The sequence below is a fragment of the Plectropomus leopardus genome, chromosome 10 (genome assembly GCF_008729295.1).
Source record: "Plectropomus leopardus isolate mb chromosome 10, YSFRI_Pleo_2.0, whole genome shotgun sequence".
Classification (NCBI taxonomy): Eukaryota; Metazoa; Chordata; class Actinopteri; order Perciformes; family Serranidae; genus Plectropomus; species Plectropomus leopardus.
Genome location: NC_056472.1, coordinates 12,538,132 through 12,559,401, shown reverse-complemented (window position 1 = coordinate 12,559,401; position 21,270 = coordinate 12,538,132). Strand labels below are relative to the sequence as shown.

The 21,270-nt window shown below is 38.8% G+C and overlaps 1 protein-coding gene across 1 annotated transcript in view; it reads left to right on the top strand.

Moving 5' to 3' along the window:
- The window catches only part of epha3 (eph receptor A3), a 115,537-nt gene that overhangs the window by 58,528 nt on the left and 35,739 nt on the right, over positions 1-21,270 (top strand). Inside the window, 3 exon segments of the mRNA XM_042495261.1 lie at positions 3,726-3,881; positions 8,980-9,339; positions 14,946-15,070. Of these exon segments, the coding sequence (XP_042351195.1) occupies positions 3,726-3,881; positions 8,980-9,339; positions 14,946-15,070 (641 nt within the window).

Sequence of the window (21,270 nt, the reverse complement as noted above, 5' to 3'; positions counted from 1 at the left end):
TAAGAATATAATAATTGATGTTTAGGATTTTGGAATTGATTCTGAATCGTTAAAAACGAGAATTGAGATTCTTTTGTGAATTGATATTTTCCTCCACTCCTAATAGATCCCCAGAGACATCCATGTTAAAATACCTAACTTTAGAGCAGAAATAATATTTACAGCCTGGTGCGCATATTTAGGGGCAGCACCGATTTTCATTTGGATCCATCCCTCACTTAGCCACAACACCAGCCTCTCGCCCAAATATGGTCACTTCTGGCTAAAAAAAAAAAAATCAAGACCATGACATCCAAAATGCGGAGTTTGAGTCTTCAAAATAGCAGTCCACAAACCACTGGGTGACAACATGGTAGCTACATCCACTGTTTATTCAGTCTGTGAAATAAACATTAACAATAAAAGAGAGCGAGATTGCTGCTACTACTGATGTGCTCCTTCAGCAACAGACTGAGACATCCACCCTGCAAGAAGGAGCGCTACCGCAGGTCATTCATCCCATCTGCAATAAGACTCTATAACATCAGCATCACTGGCTGATGGGAACAAAACTGGCTTCATCCAAAATTCATCCCAGAGTAATTTGCACAACAAATTTTTTGTACTATTCTCTAATCCATCTTTTGTGTACATACTATTCTATTACTTAATTATTATTATGTGTACATACCCTATTTCCTCTATGTACATACTTATTTTATTACTTATTTATTGTTATTGTTATTGTTATTTTCTTTGTTACATTTCACTTTTCTTTTTTCATGCTGCTGTAACATTTGGAATTTCCCCCAATGGGGGATCAATAAAGGAATATTCTATTCTATTCTATTCTATTCTATACTGCAGAAAATGGTTGTTGACACAGTTTCAAATATGCAGAATCCCTAAATATCCCTATATACATATATATACAAGTATATATAAATTGATATTCATGACAACACTACTATGTCGTTTGAAATGTAACGAACTCCTATTTACATGAGTAGTCACTAAAGTCACTAATATATGTGGCCAAGAGACACAGACAGATTTGGAAAGTCTAGACACACCAAAAAAACACTCTCCACAATGATATCATGAATATGACTTGGGACATCTGAATATGAAAACTGAAAGTAATACCTTTCCCAGTGAATATGAATATTTCCAAAATTGATTAGTTAATCCGCAGTGAGGCCAGTGCCAGGATTTAGTGCGTACGGTGACTAAATGGAAACAGATCCACTTGGACTGGAGCCCAGTGGTTAAACTGTCCATGGAACACAGTGAAGGGATCTTTGTTTGGTGTTATCCAGGGGTGAACCGTTAGGGGCATGTGTGCTCTGTCAAAGGTTGTTTATGGATTGAGGGATCAAATCTCGGTCTGCCACTGTTCTGAGATGAATTCATTTCAACTTTTGTCTGTTTATCCACACTTCTGTTTTATGTTCCTCATGCATTTCTGCTGACCCAGCGGCTATCTTGCTGCTTCTGTTACCTGATTGGCTGGGGCCGCTGGCTGTCAGGTCTAATTTCCTGGTGTGTCCTCCAATCAGGGTGGTCTGTTTTGTGTGTGTCAGCAAGTGTTGTGGTTGTCATTCCATCAGTAGGATTATATTGGTCTGTTTAAACCCGCTTCACATTCTATTACTCTCTCTCCCACACACGCACACATGCACACTGTAAAGGGGAGGTAGAGGAGTGTTTGGTGCAGCATGGGACCTTGGCGTGCCAGTGTCAGTGATGGATATGGCAGTAGTATCAGCAGTGTTGGCTTTTGCAGAAGTGTGTTGTCCACCCCTGGGATCTGTCAGACCTGTTCTGCTGAGCCCACACATTCTGCTGGCTCGCTGCTATTGGTGCTAGCCATTTTTTTAATCTAGCGAGCGTGTGTATGTCTGTGTGTGTGTGTGTGTGTGTGTGTGTGTGTGTGTGTGTGTGTGTGTGAGAGAGAGAGAGAGAGAGAGAGCAGGCTTGTTTGTTTCCGTATGCTTGCAACAGTATCAGATTACTGTAAAAGTTTCATGTATGCATTTGAATAAAAATTAGATGATTGTTGAATTATTTATTGCATAATTAATCAATACAGGCTTGGTTGTCTGTGGGAAGCCTTTTGCTTTTTAAAGTACCATGCTGTTCACCAAACTAGATTTAAATGTTGTTTCAGATGATCTTTTGCAAAACACAGTCACATTTAAAGACATTGAATTCTGTCATTTTTCTAAAATAACAGATGGATGTTGTTTTAATCCTGTAACTGTTATTTAGATTTTCAGTTACTGTGTCCTAGCTGCAGAAATACCTGTAGTGTTTGGGAGTACAGCACTGTTGGCGTCAAGCCCTGCTGTCTATGGACAATATAATGGACTTTTCCTTCATGGATACAGACTTTTTTAGGGAAGGGGAGAGAATAGATTTACTCAAGTGTCGTAATTTTTCATTTGAAGTTTTTTCAAATAACTTTATATAACTTTATACTTTAATGCCTAAAATGACAAATGCAGATGCATACACATTTTTCTTGTATCCAGTTATCTTGTAGGAGATAGTTCTGTGGAAAGGAAGTCAGAGCACTTTAGGTAACACACTACTTTTAAAAAAGGTTGAACTAGTTCTGTACCGAATGCCACTTTTTAATGCTTAAAAGAGCAAGAAGGGCACTCAAAAAAGTAAGGATTAGGCAATTCCACTTTAAAATTAGGCAAGGACTTTGCAATCCTAGCTCCACATGGCTCTATGTGCAGTTTATTTAAAATCACTATTTTCACAGAACAAGATCAAAATGTGCTTCACTGAAATAAAACTGGTTTAAAAAAGATCATAAAAACATTAGTTTATTTATCATTTTTCTATGCAGCAGTGCTGCTGAAATAACAGTGGAAAGACTGACTGGGCTTAGACTGAAATGTGCATTGTTTTTGGAAATATGTCTCATGAAATCTCTAGAAGTGTATGATTTAACTTTTTCACCATGACCTCGTGTTAGAAAGTAAACAAAAATAAAAAAGAATATGATGTAGAATCACAATACTTGTAGAATTACACTTACTACTACTGTGAGCTTGAAAATAGTGTCAAATTGGGAGATAAGCATACTGTCCTAGCCCAAGCTTTTTGTAGGTTTCAGTACTTTGTATGTCATCATCAAGTTGAGAAAAGATGACAGTGGGATCAACCTGTGATAGAAGAGAAGAAAAGAGAAGAGAACACAAGAGTGTGATGGAGTTAAATTGGTAGAGAATGGAGATAAAAAACACGAGGGAAAGTTGCGTTTCATCTTTCTTCCTACACAGACTCACAAACACACTTACACATGCAGTATGCAGTACTTTGCACAGGTGGAGTGTCACCCTACTTGCACAGATTGCAACAGATTTGTGGTGAGTAGGAGTTAAAAGAGCTGCTGAGTGCACATTTAACACCACAGATATTTAAAGAGAATAGTCCTTTTATCTGAGGGGACAATTTGCATTATTCATGTTGTGCCTTCTGAGAGATGAAGAGAGCGAGAAATAGAGACAAAGACATTTCCGAGAATTATTGTTTTTTTTTCATACACAGCAGATTTACATGCAGTCCTCTTCTCACAGTTTGTTAATGTGTGTGTGTGTGTGAGTGCGTCCCTCATATTTCAGTTTTTGTTTGTTGTAGGTGCTCCGATGAAGAATGCAGCGATTAGACAGCGATTGATGTGCTGGTTCAGCTTGACACTCATGCGTCTGTCTGTGTTCTTTTGTCTCCAGTGTGCAGGGCCGGCTTCTACAAATCCACACTTGGGAATATGGAGTGTTCAAAGTGTCCCCCTCATAGTTTCTCTCACCATGAGGGGTCGCTGCACTGTGGCTGTGAGAAAAACTACTTCCGTGCTGAAGGGGACCCTGCCTCCATGGCCTGTACCCGTAAGTGTGCTTTCATACCACAGTTAGCTCAACATTTGGGGCTCTTTGATATGTTATATGAGGAGTCAGTGGCATCCTTCCTCCCTTTCCACAGCATCAGATAACTGACTGAAAACACCCTCCAATGTGGTGTGGGAGGATTTTTCTCATTAGCCCGTAAAACATGCAATGAAACCTGTCTTAACCTTGCCTTGAAGAAATGCTGAAAGCCATTAATTTGGCTGTCACCGAGTTATAACATGCTGTAAATGCTTTCAGATGCTTTACACATTAAATAATTTTTTGCAGAGTACCATGTTTGTCTATGCTTCATACTGTTGTACATGTACTTATGTGAAACACAAAAAGCTATTTGAAAAAAGAGCTTTTGTGTATACATAATGAGTATGTTTACATGCACAAAATACTCCAGTTTTTGCCTTTAATCCAAAAAAGACAATATTCCTACTAAGCTGTCATCTAATGAAAATAAATACTCCAATAATATTACTGTTTACATGCAGCCGTGCATACTCTGATTAACATGCCTTAACATGTCATTTATCGAGTCAAAATATGGAAAAGTAGAATATGGAGCCATTTGTTATTTGCTTCTTTGCAACCAAATAAGATTTTTTCACAGTTTTCACAGTTGCTTGTAACAGACTTGTTGGACTCACACCTTTATTTTTTCACCTTCATGTACATGTTGGTGTTGCAATATGTGCACATATCCAAAAACCTAACTCTCTTATAAAGTTTAGGTGTGTTTCTCCTTCTGACCAGAAATGCATCTCTACCTTACAGCCTTGCAAACTGTTGGCGAGTTGGTTTGTTTATAATGTATTCATGACAGTGTACAGAGCTGACTGTAAATGGACAACAGGAGATGTGTCACAAATGACAGTGAAAAATCAATTTGTGATGCATTTTCCAAATTGGCTATATAGATGCCCAAATAATTCTCCTAAAACTTGAATAATACCGGCATATCCCACGTCTTAATTGCAAAATATTAAATTTGGAAAACTGCGTTAATAGTAAACGGAATATGCTGTTTATATGTCCCATCTTAAATTCAATAATAGGGTAATATTGGTATGCATGTAACTGTAGCCATTGAGTAAATGCAAATTTAATCTAAAAACTTCTCATGTCAACAGTCTTAACAGTGTTTACAGTGTGTTTTTTCTGCTTAGCAGGATCTCATTTATAGGTGAATTTGTACGCATAATGCAGATGAAGATTGTTTCCCAATTCACCAGTAAAAATAGCTTGCTATAAGAGCATTAACATTCCTTATTTATTTAAAGGTCACCAAAGCCACAGTTGCCCAAGAACCCTTTATCACCTTTCCAAACATGATTCTCTTTTGTCTCCCTCTGATGCAAATGGATTGCAGATGCAGATGCAGATGCCTCCTGCGAGCTTTCCAAAATGCATCCCCCATAAAACTATAAATCACTGCATTCCCTGATGTCAGGTTATGGATACATCCGTTACTAAATGGACTAGGAAGGGGGAAAAAAAAATAATGAAAAATTCCTGCACCGTGAGGAGAACAGTAGAAAATTCATATCAACGCCCACAGCCATAGAAAGAATCCTAATTAGAAAGACAGTCACGGCAGGTCCCTGTCGTGATTATCTCAGCGCCATCTTGTCAACTAGGCAGATTTCACCTCATTGGGACAGATTGAGCGACGCAAGGGCTGCAAATGAATAGATAAGTTGTTGGATGATAATGATCATGATTATACTGTTAGCGGTGGGATAGAGGTTGTTAGAATTGGATCTGGAAATTTGAAAATGTTGGCAGGAAAATGAGAATATTAAACTCTAAAAAAAAGGAAGTACTTAAAAAAAAAGCTTTCAACAGTATGGTATTTCCTGCTGTATTCAGCATGGGACATTTATATAACAGCTGTCTTAACAGTCTATCAAGTATGTCTAGAATCAGCTCCACTAATGAAAAATGCATCAATACATACCCCTTCATCCCAAAGTGTTGCCTCCAAATTAGCACAAAAGTGCACAAAAAGTGCTGGTCTGCCCTGCTAATCACCACTATCGCTGTAACTTGCTGAAAGACACTTTGTTTCCCAAACTCTAGTAATCTCCAGTGATAAGCAGAAGGCTGAAAAGAGCCCAGAGAGAATTGCCTAAACATAAGTCTCTTTGTGAGGAATTGGAGATTACACACTCATCCTCTGTTCTTACGCACCATAATTCATGTCACATTTTAATCTTGATGTCAATGTATTATTTTGACATTTTGAATTAGTGCTTGATTGCCTGCACGTGTGCATGTGCATGTCTGTGCAGGTACTGTAATATCTTGTATGAATTACAGGTCCAAGATGTGGTCAGAGGAGTGCACTATATCAGTGAGGTAGAGGACTCAGATTTATATCAAAGAAAATACAGCCTCACTATAAAAAATTAAATAAATAAAAAAACAGAGTGGGGTGATATAAGTTCTAGAGAAGTGATAGAAGTTCTTAATAATGGATATAGTTGATGATAAGCTGTTTTCTCTGAGGGGGGTTTTGTCTCTGTTTCTGAAATGAGTTCTGAAACAGTTTTGACAGTAGATCCTGATAAATTATTTGGTGTTTATTACTAACTAGGATTGTCTGAGAGCTTCTTGAATGTTAGAGCTGATGTCAATGGTTGAGAAAGATATCAGTTTTGTTGTGAGGTATGCTGCCTGATCAAAGCAACCTAATCAAATTTAATTCTGATGATACTAGCACGATGTCTTCTCGTGGCATTATTTCTCTTAAGACTCTGACATAAAATCATACAAAACCATAAATTGAGCTTTTTTTTTTTTTTTTTTTCTTTTTTTTACCACAAGTTTGAATGGTATTGGTGATTGTAATAACCTAACGTAGTAGGCTATTGCAGGGGTCTTTAATGATTTTCAGACCAAGGACCCCTTGTGCAGGGACCCCCTATGACATACATTGTCTAAAATTGACTATCACATAAAATTGGTTCTATAATAATGTGTAGGGTGACTTACCATGTCCTGTACTAACACATCCTTGTATGTTTGGTATTTGTTATTTAAAAGGGAACATATACAGTTTAAAACATATATGTTACCATTTGATGCACCGTATCATATTACAGCTTAGAGCTAAATCGTATCTGCGTATCGTCCTTCGGCAGGTCAGAGCAAAGACACAGCACAATAACATGACAATATGAAGTTATACAAGAAGAAGACAAGAAGAAGAGACACAAACAATTAAAAAAACATACAATAGCACATGATATAAAGTGATACAAAGAAGAAGACACAAGACAGACAATACACCATAAAACTACCAAAAAAAGCTCATCGCATACAGTAACACAGTTAAAATCACAAGTCAATGCTTGTCAAGTTAAAACCAAGATATAAAGTCCAGAGTTCAAGGTCAGTGAGTACAGAGCTGAGTGGCTTTTAATGACTTTTGAAGGTGGTAAGTTTTATGGTGCATACAATAGTAATCTATTGAAATACTTATTGACAGGTTCATATATATTTATACATGTTTTTGGTTTTTTTTTCTGAGGCGGAAAGTCTCTATCTCAAAAAGTTACAAAATTATCTATTGTGGCTTACAACAGTGTTGGAAAACTTGGAACAATGATACAGCTTATTGGCCAATATATTTCAATAGTATGTGAGTGTTAGCTAACTAGTTTTCTTTGCTGTGGTGCCGCACAGTGATTTAGTGTCGGCTAGCTAACATTATTGCACAAGAATTCATTGGTAACATTCAGCCTTTAATATTATTTTTTATTTGATTTTTAATGATAGATTCATGTTTATGAGTATTTTCAAATATATTTCAGTTTTTGAAAAATCAAAAAAAAAAAAACAAATAAACTTTAATTACCAAACAATATTTTGGATGCCCCCCTGCAGTAGCTCTAAAGGGCCCCTGAGGGATCACTGACCCCCTGCTGAAATCCCAGGGTCTAATGTAATAGCCTTTTGAGTATTGCCCATTAATGTGTCCTTATAGCATATTAAATTAATTTCATTATATGCTTTCAATTAAAAATTGCTTGTGACAGATTATTCAGTCTTGGAGCTGCAAAACTCTCTAACTTCAGAGGCATGTTAGAAGCACCAAACACGTCTTGAGAAATCTTCAATCTAGCTTTGTGAGACTTGCAGATACCCTGATGTCATTTTCTGATTTTCCCTGCAGCAAAACATTTGGTGTATTTTGCTTCTCGCACAAACACAGTCAAAGATACTGATAACCAAGACGGGAGCTGTGCATAACTTGGAAGTGAAGTAAATTCTTGTCAAGTCAAACAAACCAAACAAAGCATTTTATCTTGAGACACAACCCACTAAGCCCATTTCTGTCCTCCTCCTGCAACTTCTCAACAGAGTTATTTGGCAGTTTTGTTTTGTTCTCCATGTAATTACAGTCATAGCTTTGATATAAAAATCTGGAAATATTCAGAGAAATCTGTTTGTAATAAGACGTTTTTGCTTTTACACGTCAGTCTGAGTTTGACAGTCTTTTTTTTTATTGTGAAAGAGGCTGTGTCATGCCCTTTTCTTTTTCTCCTGATCTAAAAAGAGAGGAAAACAGCTACATTTTGAAGTACATTCTCCGACCCATATTAACTCAACCCTGATTTTTACCATAATTCAAATACAATTAGGTTGTATATACATTGTGTAGCATTCATTGCAATTTTCTTGAGTGAAAATATCCATGTAGGTATTTGGCACTTCAAAGACCTCAATAAATGGCTAGTTTCTGTCTGGAAAACTCATGTCCTGGAAAATCAGCAAACTTTTAATGCACACAAACTCCAGCCAATAAACCTTGTCCTTTTTTTAATAATCGTGTTAAATTCTTTAAGTTCATCTTAGATGCTGTGTGTATAGCACTTGTTGGATGACTTTACTGCTAAATCTAATTCCTTCTAATGTCATTGTGCGGCTTGAAGTCTTTTTATCTCTTTCTCCCTTTTCCATCACTTTCTATTAATTACCTTTCTTCCCACCTTTTTTATTCCTAATACAAACATTCATTTCATCTTTTTTATCTAATGACCTCCTTTCTCCTCCTCTTCTCCTCCTTTTCCCTGTCTACCAGGACCCCCTTCAGCTCCTCGAAATGTGATCTCTTCCATCAATGAGACTTCCGTAATCCTAGATTGGAGCTGGCCAGAGGACACCGGGGGGCGCAGGGACATCACCTTCACTGTCCTCTGCAAACGGTGCCGCGGCAGTGCCGCTAATGGCAGTAATGGTGGCAACCTACGATGCGAGCCCTGCCGGAGCAATGTTCACTTTCTGCCTAGAGCCACGGGCCTCCACAACACCACGGTGACAGTGGGAGACTTGCTTGCCCACACTAACTACACCTTTGAGATTGAAGCGCTGAATGGTGTGTCATCGCTGGCACCCAAGATGAGGCAGTATGCCGCTGTCACCATCACCACCAACCAAGCTGGTGAGATATCACGGCAGATGGATAGATGACTAAGAGCATGTACTCAGATAATCACACTGATACTAAAGCCATCCCTTTTCAACCACATATTATTGTTATAAAAAGTCAAACGTTTTTTTTTTTCTTCAGACAAGCATGACACAGGGTGATTTTTATGAGTAGCTGCGCTTGTGCTGAAGGTATGGAAATGAGCTGACTCACTGAAGTATAATGCATTTTAGATGAAAGTCTCAAACTTGCAAACTTGAGACTGGCTTAAATTGTAACCGTTTCTAAGAATATGAGGGTACTACACACCCCAAGAGTCCTGACACTGTATGTCAGAGTTGGGACCAGGTCATTGTTTTCCAAGTCACAAACAAGTCTCAAGTCTTTACTCCCAACTCAAGACAGTCCATCACTTTAAGTTTTGAGTCCTAAACATATCATAATGGACTCTTCGCTAGATGTAATGACATTGTAAAGAAGGAGAAATAATATATCATATTTACAGAAATTATTAATGCTTTTAAAAATGTATATTAATTTGTTGGAACATGTTGATAAAACAACTACAGCTGAACTTCATCAAAATCATCATTTAATCTTTGGGCCTGGAGGAAGGCATCAAGTATTTTCAAGTCAAAAGGTTCAAGTCTATGTGAAGTCACAGGTCATTGATGTTAAAATCCAAGTGAAGTTGCAAGACTTTATTGATTTTGTCAATTCTGGTCTAAAAAATACAGCAGCCTCCTGAGCTGAAAAGTAAAAACAAACACAGAAGCAACAAAAATTGCAGTTCTTTAAATGACCACTTGAGGCTGGCTCCAGGTGCAAGTCAATCACCATAGATAATTATGCATAACTTAAAGTTATGCATAATTAAAGAAGGGCCAATTTCAGTGACTGGCTATCTGCTGATAGTGTCCTCGTCTTCTCAGTCAGACCCCGAATACAATCACTTCTGGCTCCAAAAAACTAATTGGCCATAATGCCAAAATGGGAGTCTACAAACTGATGTGTAAATTCACGCTGGCTATGACCATTATTTATACAGTCTATACTCTAAAGGCATTAAATTTGTTTCTCCAAGTCATGTGACTTGAGTTAGCAGTTTTGGCATATATAGATATATTTATCAGTATTTGGTAACAATGCATGAAGTGCAAAGTGTATTTAAAATTTTACTGTGGGAAGAACCGCAAGTTTATGAAGGAAAAAAAAAAGAATTGTGACTATATAACACATGGATAATATGCAAGTACCTCTCTCCAAACTGCACCCCCTTTCTCTTTCTCCCTCCAAATATCGTTATCATATAATACACTAGCCTAAAGTTTATGTGCTCCAAACATATGCACACCAACCATCAGCTCTGGACATTTACAAGGCGATCCCAGGCCACTATTCTCTTGTTTAACGACTGGTATCGAATGTCTTCCTCCTTCACAAAAAAAAAAAGAAAAATTTCATCTTTTTAACAGACACTCTTAACATGAGGATGGGCACCTAACACTTCCATCAATCTTTTATACAAATATCTCTCCACACATCAACTCCTGAGATGAATAACAAGGCAAATGGAAGTGGTGTTGTGAAATTCCAAGAGTAAAATAAATCTAGCTGCTGTAGAAAGCGCCAAACCTCAGAAATCCCTGACTTGAGTGAGGAATGCGCTAACGTCTGGCTGTAGTACATCAACTTATTCTTTTCCTTTTCTGCTCCCTTCCTCTGTTCTCTGGCACAGTTTGCCTTCCTGTTTGGTAATGTTTTGTGTCTGCAGTTTAATGTTTTTTTTAATGTTTTCTCTCTCTTCATCTAAACACAGGATCCTTTATTCCTACCTATCACTCTTAAACCCCAACTCATGCCCTGTGATTCTCTTCATTATGTGTTTTCTCATTTCTCTTTTGGGCTTTTTTTTGGTTCCAAACCTTGGGAGGTGAATAAGCACTTGGGAGGTGGTTTTTGAGCAGAGTGAACAGATGGGAGTTTCACTCATAAGTTGTCACACAGCGAGGTCAGACACTCCATCACATGGTTGATGATAGGCAGATGGCAAAAGCTGTGAATTTAAACAAGAGTGGTACATTGAGAAGCATTGTGCTTGGAGCCCTAGTTTGTTTGGATTTGAATTCAGCCATGGCACCTCCTTGTACCTGCTTTATTTCAGCAATATAAAAATTAAAACATAAAAGTTTCTTTGCAGATGCTATGACTATATGCATTTAGAATGAATCAGTGAGGCAGGACAGCACAGTCATTATCTTTGGGAGAAAGACTCAAACATACACATGCATGCACACACACTGTAAGGGTAGATAAACTCCATCATACATATAACTTTGAGAAAAAACATGTTGGTGTGATTAATATGCAGATGTGAAAGGTTGTGTGCACTCACAATACACATTCAGACAGATGTCATCTGTGTTTTCTCTGCGTTGTCACTGCTTGGCTGTATTAAAAGTGACAAGGTCCAGACATGACCTCTTTAAAGTGACAGGGCAGGGATGAGAGGTAAATATAGATTTTGTGTTTATGTGTGTTTGGTCACATACAGTACGTGCACACGTGTCTAGCCTGGAGATAAGGCAAGACTCATGTCATTCCTGTCATGTTGTTATGAGGGGAAAGGGCAATGGGGATTATAAGCTACACATATGAAGTAAAGAAATGAAAAAAAATGGTTTAGCAAAGTTTGGCTAGATTTTTTTATCGTAATCATTTTAATCTGTTAGTCACAAGAGTTTTCTCTTCGATCGGAATATGTATTGGATTTGAAGAAGACTTATTAACACTAAGAGGGGCTGTGTGTGCTCTGAATATTGAAAACCATCTTTAATGTATGCGTGATCATCAGAAGAGATGGATCTCCGTCCCTCCATACGATAAATCAAGCAGACACATAGAAGCACGAAAACACTCACCACCATACCCACCGTCCGTATACCGCACAGTCCTCTCCCTCTCTAAGAAATATCTCTGCCTGCAGCTGCACACTCTCCATCAGCTCTAAGAGTTTACAAGGATTAGGTATGTCAGTGCACTAGCCCCACCCGTCCATACACTTTCTCTCACGTAAACACACACACGCACGTACAGATGCCAAAGCTGTTAAAAGCTGGATTAAGTGTTTCCCTGGGAAGGAGGCTGAGTGTCCTGGCTGTGCTGTCAAGGTGCTGTCAGATAGCTCTCCTCCTTCCAACCTCCTTCGCCCCGACACTCATTGTCATAACTATGCAAACAACAGGGTAACTGTGAGCCACATTTAAAGTAGTCTAATATCAACAGTCTGAACTGCAGCTGAACTCAGTAGAATGTGACAAGAAGGAAACACAAGCACATACAGTATTATATATATATATATATGTGTGTGTGTGTGTGTGTGTGTATGTGTGTGTGTGTGTGTGTGTTATTTATATATATATATATATATATATATATATATATATATATATATATATACCTGGATGAATCAATTCTTCACTTCCTTTTTGTTAACATGATGTGGTTGTTGGTGACCCAATTAAGTCCATATTTCACCCTAGTGTGTGTTAACATATCGATAATGTGAAGGTGGTATGGATCAATTGCTGTGCAGTCCAGGAGACTTTAAACAAAATGGTGTGATAAGAAGCCTAGGATGCAGACAAAAAGAGATGACAAGTAAACAAATGTTTGGATCATGTTCCCGCTAGAACATGTCTGGTTGTTGTTGTTAAGATTTTGGTTAAAAAGCTTTTATTGATGATTTCTCTGGTAGAAAGTGTCCCTCTCCTCTATATTAGTCATCCCCAGGATGCAAGTACACTGCTACATGTAGCTACATGCTAACATCAGGGAAATATGTAATCTTGGCAGCCAGTCTTATTGGGCATAATTTCTTCCTGATTTTTGATTATATTTCTGCTGGAATATTTTTTGGTTTGTTAAGAACCACAGTACAGAAGTCCCAGAAAAGCTGACCAGTCAGGGCAGACTGGGCCTTTTTTGGGAGGGTGCCTTAAAGGTATAGCTTTGTGTCAGACAGATGATAAACACAGCTTTTACAGCACAAACTTTATGAGGAAAAGAAAATGCTTTTTGACCATTACATAAACACTGAAAACCTAAATACAAGTATGAACCTGGAAATGGCCACAATAGGTCCTCTTTAAGACATATGGACAGCATCTCTTTTTGTTAAATTCCCTAGCACTACTTCCAATAACCTACCATCACCTCCAATAGTCCACCAGTGTTGTACTGAATAAATAGATGTGTTTCAACAGCTGCATCATGTCTCCTGCATCCCAGGTGAATGACACTGAAGGCCAGTTTTTAAGGCCATCATGGGCCTGGCATGCTGTATCAGTTTTACAGTTACACCACAGACAGAAACAGAGAGTGACAGCAAATTAAGTGCTTGGCAATAGACATGCAGGGAGAGAGCGAGGGAAGCGAGGAGAAGGAAAAGAAGGAGGAGAGGAACTTGAAGCTGCCTCCAAGCGGCCCAGACACAGTAAATCATTACCACCATAAACCACAGAGCCAATAAAAAGCACAGCCTCACCCCGCTATCAGAACCAGAGGGAGAGGAGGAGAGGAGGAGCAGGGGGTATAGAAACAGATTCTCCCCATCTGGATTCATTACAGGAGAAAAAATAACTTCCCGCGGAAATACACGCGAGTATATGCACAGAAAGATACACACAGCCAGACGCACACTAGGCAGCTATATAATCACAATCAAGAAAGGCTCGAACATTTCAAAGACAAACATGTTTTTTCCTGTGGTCTAATAAAATTAAAAGTCGATGCCTCAGATGCCGGGCTGGCCCCGGAGCTGCCTGGCAATTAGAGAGCAGTAAAAAAGGGAAATGAGAAAGGGAGTGAAGAGAGAGAAAGAGAGCGAAGGAGGGGAGCAGGGCTCCATAGAAGGAGGGATGTGCTGAATTACTAGATTGGGACCATGTGAACTCCCCGAGGCAAGGCGATGCATGGGTGAAGGACTGGCAAGGAAGATTGGTGAGGGAGAAAGTGCCACACCAAACAGGGAGGGGACAGCAGTGAGAGAAAGGGTGAGAGATGGTTTATCAAGGGTCCCAAAATTAAAACATGTTTCTGAGGAATGCAGAGAAACAATAGATGCTGCTATAAAGGACAAACCATTGAACTGCATTATGTATGCAATATAAATAGAAACTAATGTGAAGCTTAATAAATGATTGAATGGGAGTTTAATATTCACACCAACTTCAGAGACACTTAACTTCGGTAAGCACACATAGCCATGTTTTTCTTCATTTTGATGAAATTAGCCTGTGATTCCTCTAAGAATCTTACATTTCAAAGCATGTACTCTTTACGCGTTTAGTCAGTTGATACTTTTTTTGAGCTATAACACAAAAATCTACTTCTTTTTTGCACAAGCCAGTCTTTGCATTAGTGTACATTGTCTCGTTCCACCTGTCAATCCCGGGCTGCAGCCTTTAATGCGGCCCCACTGGGCAGCAAACTGAATTAGGCTAACAGGAACCATAGACAATTGCCAGGATGCGACACCGAGGGACTGAACTTCCACTGAACCTCGCTATGAAGAAGCTCACTCTCTCTCTTTCACTCTCTCTGTGTCTCCCACCCAGCTCCCTCCCCTGTAACGGTGATCAGAAAAGAGAAGACGTCTCGAAACAGCGTGTCCCTGTCCTGGCAGCAGCCAGAAAGACCCAACGGCATTATCCTGGACTATGAGATCAAATACTATGAAAAGGTTGGTGCAGAATAAACCACTGTTAATGCTTTAACTCATGTGCGTTTGAGCCAAGCAAAACTGAAAACTGAACTTCTAAATGGTATAGGCCAATATCTGGGGAAATATGCTTATTTACATTTTTGCTGAGAATTTGATGATTGATACCACTGTGATATCTGTCGAGAAACTTAAAAGCAAAATCTGGCATATGACATATAATGTGTTTATTAGTGAGCTTTAGAGTTGGTATGGGTACATATTGCAGGATTTTACTGACTATCTGGCTTATACAGACGTAATCTCTCTTAACCATCACTTATAGCCCACTAGAAGTATGTGGTGGTGTATATTTCTGAGACTGTGCTTTGTCTGTATTTGCCTCTCCTGGGCACAGTGTGCAGGTGAGGTCAGGACTTAATAAAAAGGCAGTGACCAGGTTGCAGACCACAAGCAGTGTGCATCACTTTCACTAATGATACTACACAAATTGCATAAACAATTCCTACATAAATTTGGACAGAGCACGCTGTTTCGCTCACGGATGTACTAAGAAGAACCTTTTCAAAGGTGGCAAACCTTTCATTCCCTTAAAATTTGCTCACAGGGTGCATGTGTTTAAAAAGTTTTCGCAGACTTCCTTATTTCTCCTTGTTTTTTGGCCCAAGGAGCATGCTCACTGGAGTCCTTTAGGCATGCCTGCCGAGGGCATGCACGTTTCAGACTTCCTCTGGCTTTGCAGGCTGACTTCATGTTGACCCCCTGCACACATAAATTGAATCAAATGATTTAATCATACAAATTGTCTAGACTTTCCAAATTCCATTGGATGAACTCCTTTTGTTTCATTTCGGTGTTTGAGACCCTCAGAAAAATGTATCTCACATTTTTCACACACTCTTTTTCCAATGATTGTGTATGGGAAAGGTGTTTTTTTTGGGCCAACATGGGTCCCATGATGCCTCAGAAGTTACAATATCAGGTGTGGTCACCAAGCCAAAATGGTTTAATATAGCCCAGCACTGTGTTTCCAGTCTTTGTGCTAAGCTAACGGACTACTAATGTACTGCATGAGGATAGCAGCACCCTCTACATCTAAGTCATAGAAAGAAAGCAAATAGGTGAATCTTCAAAATGACGACCTTTTCTTTTAAAGGTATGCTATGCAGGAATTGACGGTTGGCGTTTTTAAACCGTATCACCAGCGAAAATGAAAATAAAAGCCAACCCAGATTCACTATATTATATTTTTTGGTGCTATGTCTAGAATTTTTCATAGTTTCCTCTTGGGTGTGTTCTGCATGCTTTCTTCACCTGGCCACTACCTTTTAAAAGTCAATCTTCACCTTTGAACTATACCCAAGAACAACCTGACCATGAATTTGTGTTTCCTAGGAAAGCAAAGGAATGAACCACCTAATCTACTTCATTCTGCCTCTGATTGGCTTACCCTGACATTCTTACTCTAACCCTTACTAATCCCACTCCTCTTGCCTAAACCTAACCAGTTTAACCATTCCTTCACTATCCAAGGAAACACAAATCGGATTCCTGAACATAGCAAAAAATAGAAGAAAATAAGAAATTACAGGCAGAGGACAGGCTCTCTGTAGGAAAATACACTGCCAAATAATTTTAGTGGGTCATAGGTGATCATTTAAAGGGATTACTTTTGTATGAGTCTATACATTCTCTTTTTAGGAAAATCCTGCATTGTATACCATTAATTACAGCGTTTGTTGGATGTTTGGAGCCAAAAGTCACACTACAAAAATAAATTAAAAAATCACACTAAAAGATCATTTAATGCTTTAAAACCTGAGCAAATTGGCTTGATTTCTTTCAAAAACATGGGGTGGGGGGGTGCAATGAGCAACGTAAGAAGCAATGACCCAAAAGTTAGGAAAAACAAACCCAAAATGTAAAAAGAAAACAAAAAAATACCTAAAAATTAGGAGAAAAAAAAAGAACAGCGTAAAAAACAATTTAACCCAAGGAAATGACACCAATTGCTTTAAACATTAATATTTATGTCTAATATTTTTAAACACATAACTATGATGATAAAGATAGCTTTAGTTTTTAAAGACATTTTTCCCTAGCATATTTTTTTTTTAGAAAAAATCCAAATCTAATTTCCTGCACTTTTTGGAACACTTCTTGCCAACTTGCTCTTTGCCCTTTTTCACATGTTTTCAAAAGAAAGCAAACCACTTTACTCAGGGATTTAAAAGTTTAAATATTTGTCAAGGCAGCACAAGAAAGCAATGATGATCTAGGTTTCAAAGGGTTAAACCAGTTTTGACATTTAAATCCTGTTTCCCTTGTATTTGAGAAAAGTTAAATGTTGGGGTTAAAATCTTTGGCATGAAACCATTGTTGCCTCTTACTGTGACAAGCTAAATACATTCTCATCATTTACTCGTCCTGCATCCTTTTCTCCGCTCTTTCATCTCCACTCTTCCTTTCAACACTCCACCTTTCTCTTCTACTTCTTTACCTTTATCATCTCTTCTTCTTTGTCTTGCCTCTGCTTCAAATGCCTCCCGTCCTCCCCTTATGTTTACTTCTCATCCCCTTTTTTCATCTCTCTCTCTCTATTTCTCATCCTGTCCTCCTCTCCTCTCCTCTCCTTAATGGAGACAAGTTTTATGGCAGACAGTAAATGCGTCTGTGGGGTCGCTCATTCCTCTGTGAGGGAAATTAGTGCAGAACGAATTACACTGGCTTTCAGCACCAGTGCTGTGCTATGGCTGACATTTGATGGTGAAATTAGCCGTGGATGCAAGTTTAATCACTCTGGCAGATTCAGCGTGTATGTGTGTGTATGTGTGTGTCCCAGATCACAGTTTGCATGAATGCCAACGGTGGCCCCTAATCTCTTGATTAGTAGGCCGACAGAAGCTGTTTCCTCTCTAAACTCTGTTCCCTGCTCAGCCATCCTTACCTAAGATGTTAAAACAAGGCCTGAAAACAGTGAGAGGAAAAGTTAATGACTGATACTGGGTCAGAGCTCACTGCAGGACTAATTCTCAGCTGTTAATTGCACACACATGCTGTAACATTACAACTGTATATTCATTAAAAGCAGGTAGGGAAAAAACTGAATGGGCAGTGTCTAAGAAGAGTCTGTGTGACGACGTTTTGGAATGACAAATCTCTTGGCCTTCAGGCTGATCCCCGTTAATCACATCGTCTCTCAGGAATTGCTGGAGACATTCAGGGACAGACACACAAACACAGACACACACAAGTTCCCAGAGGATTCTCCACAGCAGCCATACATACCCAGGGATTTCAAACCACAGACAAAAGGCTCCTCCATGCAGAAGAGTGAACTGGGACAACCAGGGGAGACCCCCCATAACAACCCAGGATAGAGGCCTCTTCGTGTGGCAGGCAGAGGGACGCTGAGGGCCTCTAGCATGCCAAGGATCAAGGCCATAGGAGGACAGGAGTTGGAGTGCAAATTCCCCACACCAAGACCACACCATGACTCACTTATGAGACAGAAAGAGGCTTTTAGAGACTCATACTTAGACACAAGCAGATATAATTGCATGTACGCATAAACAGGATGGTGGAACAGAACACAAAAACAGACCAAGAAAGATTAAAAGAGAGCTTTTAGCAATAAGATGTTCTGATTTGCAGCATCAGCCAGACTTTTAGCTTCTCTGTTTGTGGTTTTTTCTGTCTTTATTTACACAAGTTTAAAACAGACCTACACAGTGTACATTATCATGTAATCCAATAGCAATTTACCGATGACTCCAGCATCTCTTAATGTAGAAAAGTCAACAGTTCGCCAACAACCACACAACAGCCTTCAAAGCAAAGTATGTCTGGAAAGTGGATGAATTACACAGCAGAGAACAGATTTTTGGCAAATAAATGATATTTATGCTTTCTTTGTGGGGTTTCAAAGTTTTTTGTAAGAAACATGACACCAAAAAGTGTTACAGGGGCATTGTGAAAGTTGAGGTTTTTCATTTGATAGTTTACGGCTTTTACTGAGTAAGGCAGAACACAAATATTAATCGTCCAAAGTAATTTAGTCTCATATACACTGTAAATCCCAAATGCTGATTGGACTTCTCATGCTTAAAATAATGTGCCAGTTTTGTGCAACATTTCCTGCAAACTACAAAAGACGGGTACTTTTTGGCTGTACCAAAACACAGAAATGGATTTCAGTTTAACACAACTACAAGGAGGGAGTTTTTAACCATTTATAAAACAGTCACAAATTAATAGTGAAGCCTCCATATGAGATGGCAGTGCAGCCTACAGTGGATTTGTTCACAGTAACGGCATCTCGGAGCGTAAACAGCTGACGCAGAGGGATACCTAAAATGTCCTAAATAGACACGGAAGGTCACTGAGAGAGTGACACCATGTGACGAGCTGGCATGAGAACGTGCTGGATAGACCCAGATCTGGCCTTTCACCTGCAGTCGGAGCTCAAACAAATATGTCTTGTAGATGATGACACACGTTTACTCGGGTACGGAACAGTGTTAAAGTTGGGGCAGCGGGGGAGTGGAGGGGGCATCCAATAGATCCTTTACTTTAGCACATAAATTATGTTGTGTCTTTAGAGGCTCCATGAGTTCAAGTGAAGCATTAGCAGGTCAACAGCTTGAATAACCTCCAAAGTGTATGTATCTTGTTTCTAAAAAAAAAAAAAAAAAAAGTGACACTACATAAATAACAAAAAGTACAGTGAGTGTTAAATTTTTGAAAACCCTTTAAAGTTTACGTAGAAAGTTTGGTGTTGGTTATTTTACCACAGAACTTTAGCCAAATGAAATAAATACTTATTTCAGAATATATTTATTTCAGAATAGCTGGAATGATGAAATTTCCACTGCTAGATCTTTAACCCAGAGAGAACCGAGGCTCTGACAGACCCTACAACAAACTGAATCCAAGTGAGAAGACTCACTATTAAGTAGTAAAATTTATGTTATTACTGGTATGATAAATTTTAGCTAAAGCAATGCGGATAAAGCCAAGATATCAATGCAGTACCGATGACAGATATGATGATATGAGTTACTGTAGAAATAATATTTAAGTAAAACAGTGAAGTTAGACATGATGTAAAAGAAAAAAAAAACAAGAATCTAGTACTACAGTGGTGATCTACTACTCTGAATCTTTGGTCAATTTTTTAAATGATTTAATATGTGATAGCCCTGCTTCCCCCCATACTATAATTTCCATGCAGTTCGGCTGAGTATTGCCTTTTTACTGATTTTATGACATATGAATAGTAATAAATAACACATTTACACTAAGTCTAGTTGATATTTATACCATTTAAGAAAGGTGAAGATGTGAAGAGTGTCATGATATTAGTAACTCATATGGCTTATACCAAAAAACCCCACTTGCAGCTCAATATTTTGCATTGGTCTCACCTCTCCACCGACACATACCACTGTGTCACACGGTCGTGAAACCAGAGGCCCAAGTTTCCAAAGTGAGAGGGCTGCTTTCCCAAACTATGTATCCTATATATGGGAATTCTCAGTGAATGTTTGGTGATATTCTTGGGAATTCCCAACGAGAAAACTCCCAGAAGAAGAGAGGTGTTTCATCTTTGGAAATCCCAGGCTAACTGCGTGATCTTCACGTCGCTTTGACCGGCTAAAGGGTGCTCTATAGTCGATAAGGCATTTCCAAGTGCACTTTGTGAAAATACAATTTGTGGGAATACACTTTGCTGATTGTTTTTGCATGTTTTATCACTGTAATCTAAAGAGCAGAGAGAGCTTCAGATCCACTTTAATTTGGGCTGTTTATTTAGTCTTAGATGGAAGGAATGCTGGCTGAAATGCAGTATTTACAAGACTTCTGCTGTACATCTCCTGTTTTGGGGTCTGAATGAGTTTGCATCTATGTGTGTGTGTGTGTGTGTGTGTGTGTGTGTGTGTGTGAGTGTTATACAAGCTATAATTTGCCACAGCTTTGTTTAGATTGTCAAAGCAGTGCGCAGCACAGAGGCCATATTAAATTCTAGCAGTGTTCTGGTGAGACACACACAAGTTCACAAGCACAAAGCTTGTCGAGCTGCAGTATGCATAAAAGGGAGGTGTCAGACCTGAGTTTCTCTCTGTCTTTTTGCATCTCTCTTTCTCGCACACACATATACATACTAACATACAAAGGTGCTTGTGCCACACCTGTGTGTGATTTTCAGGGGATCACATGCT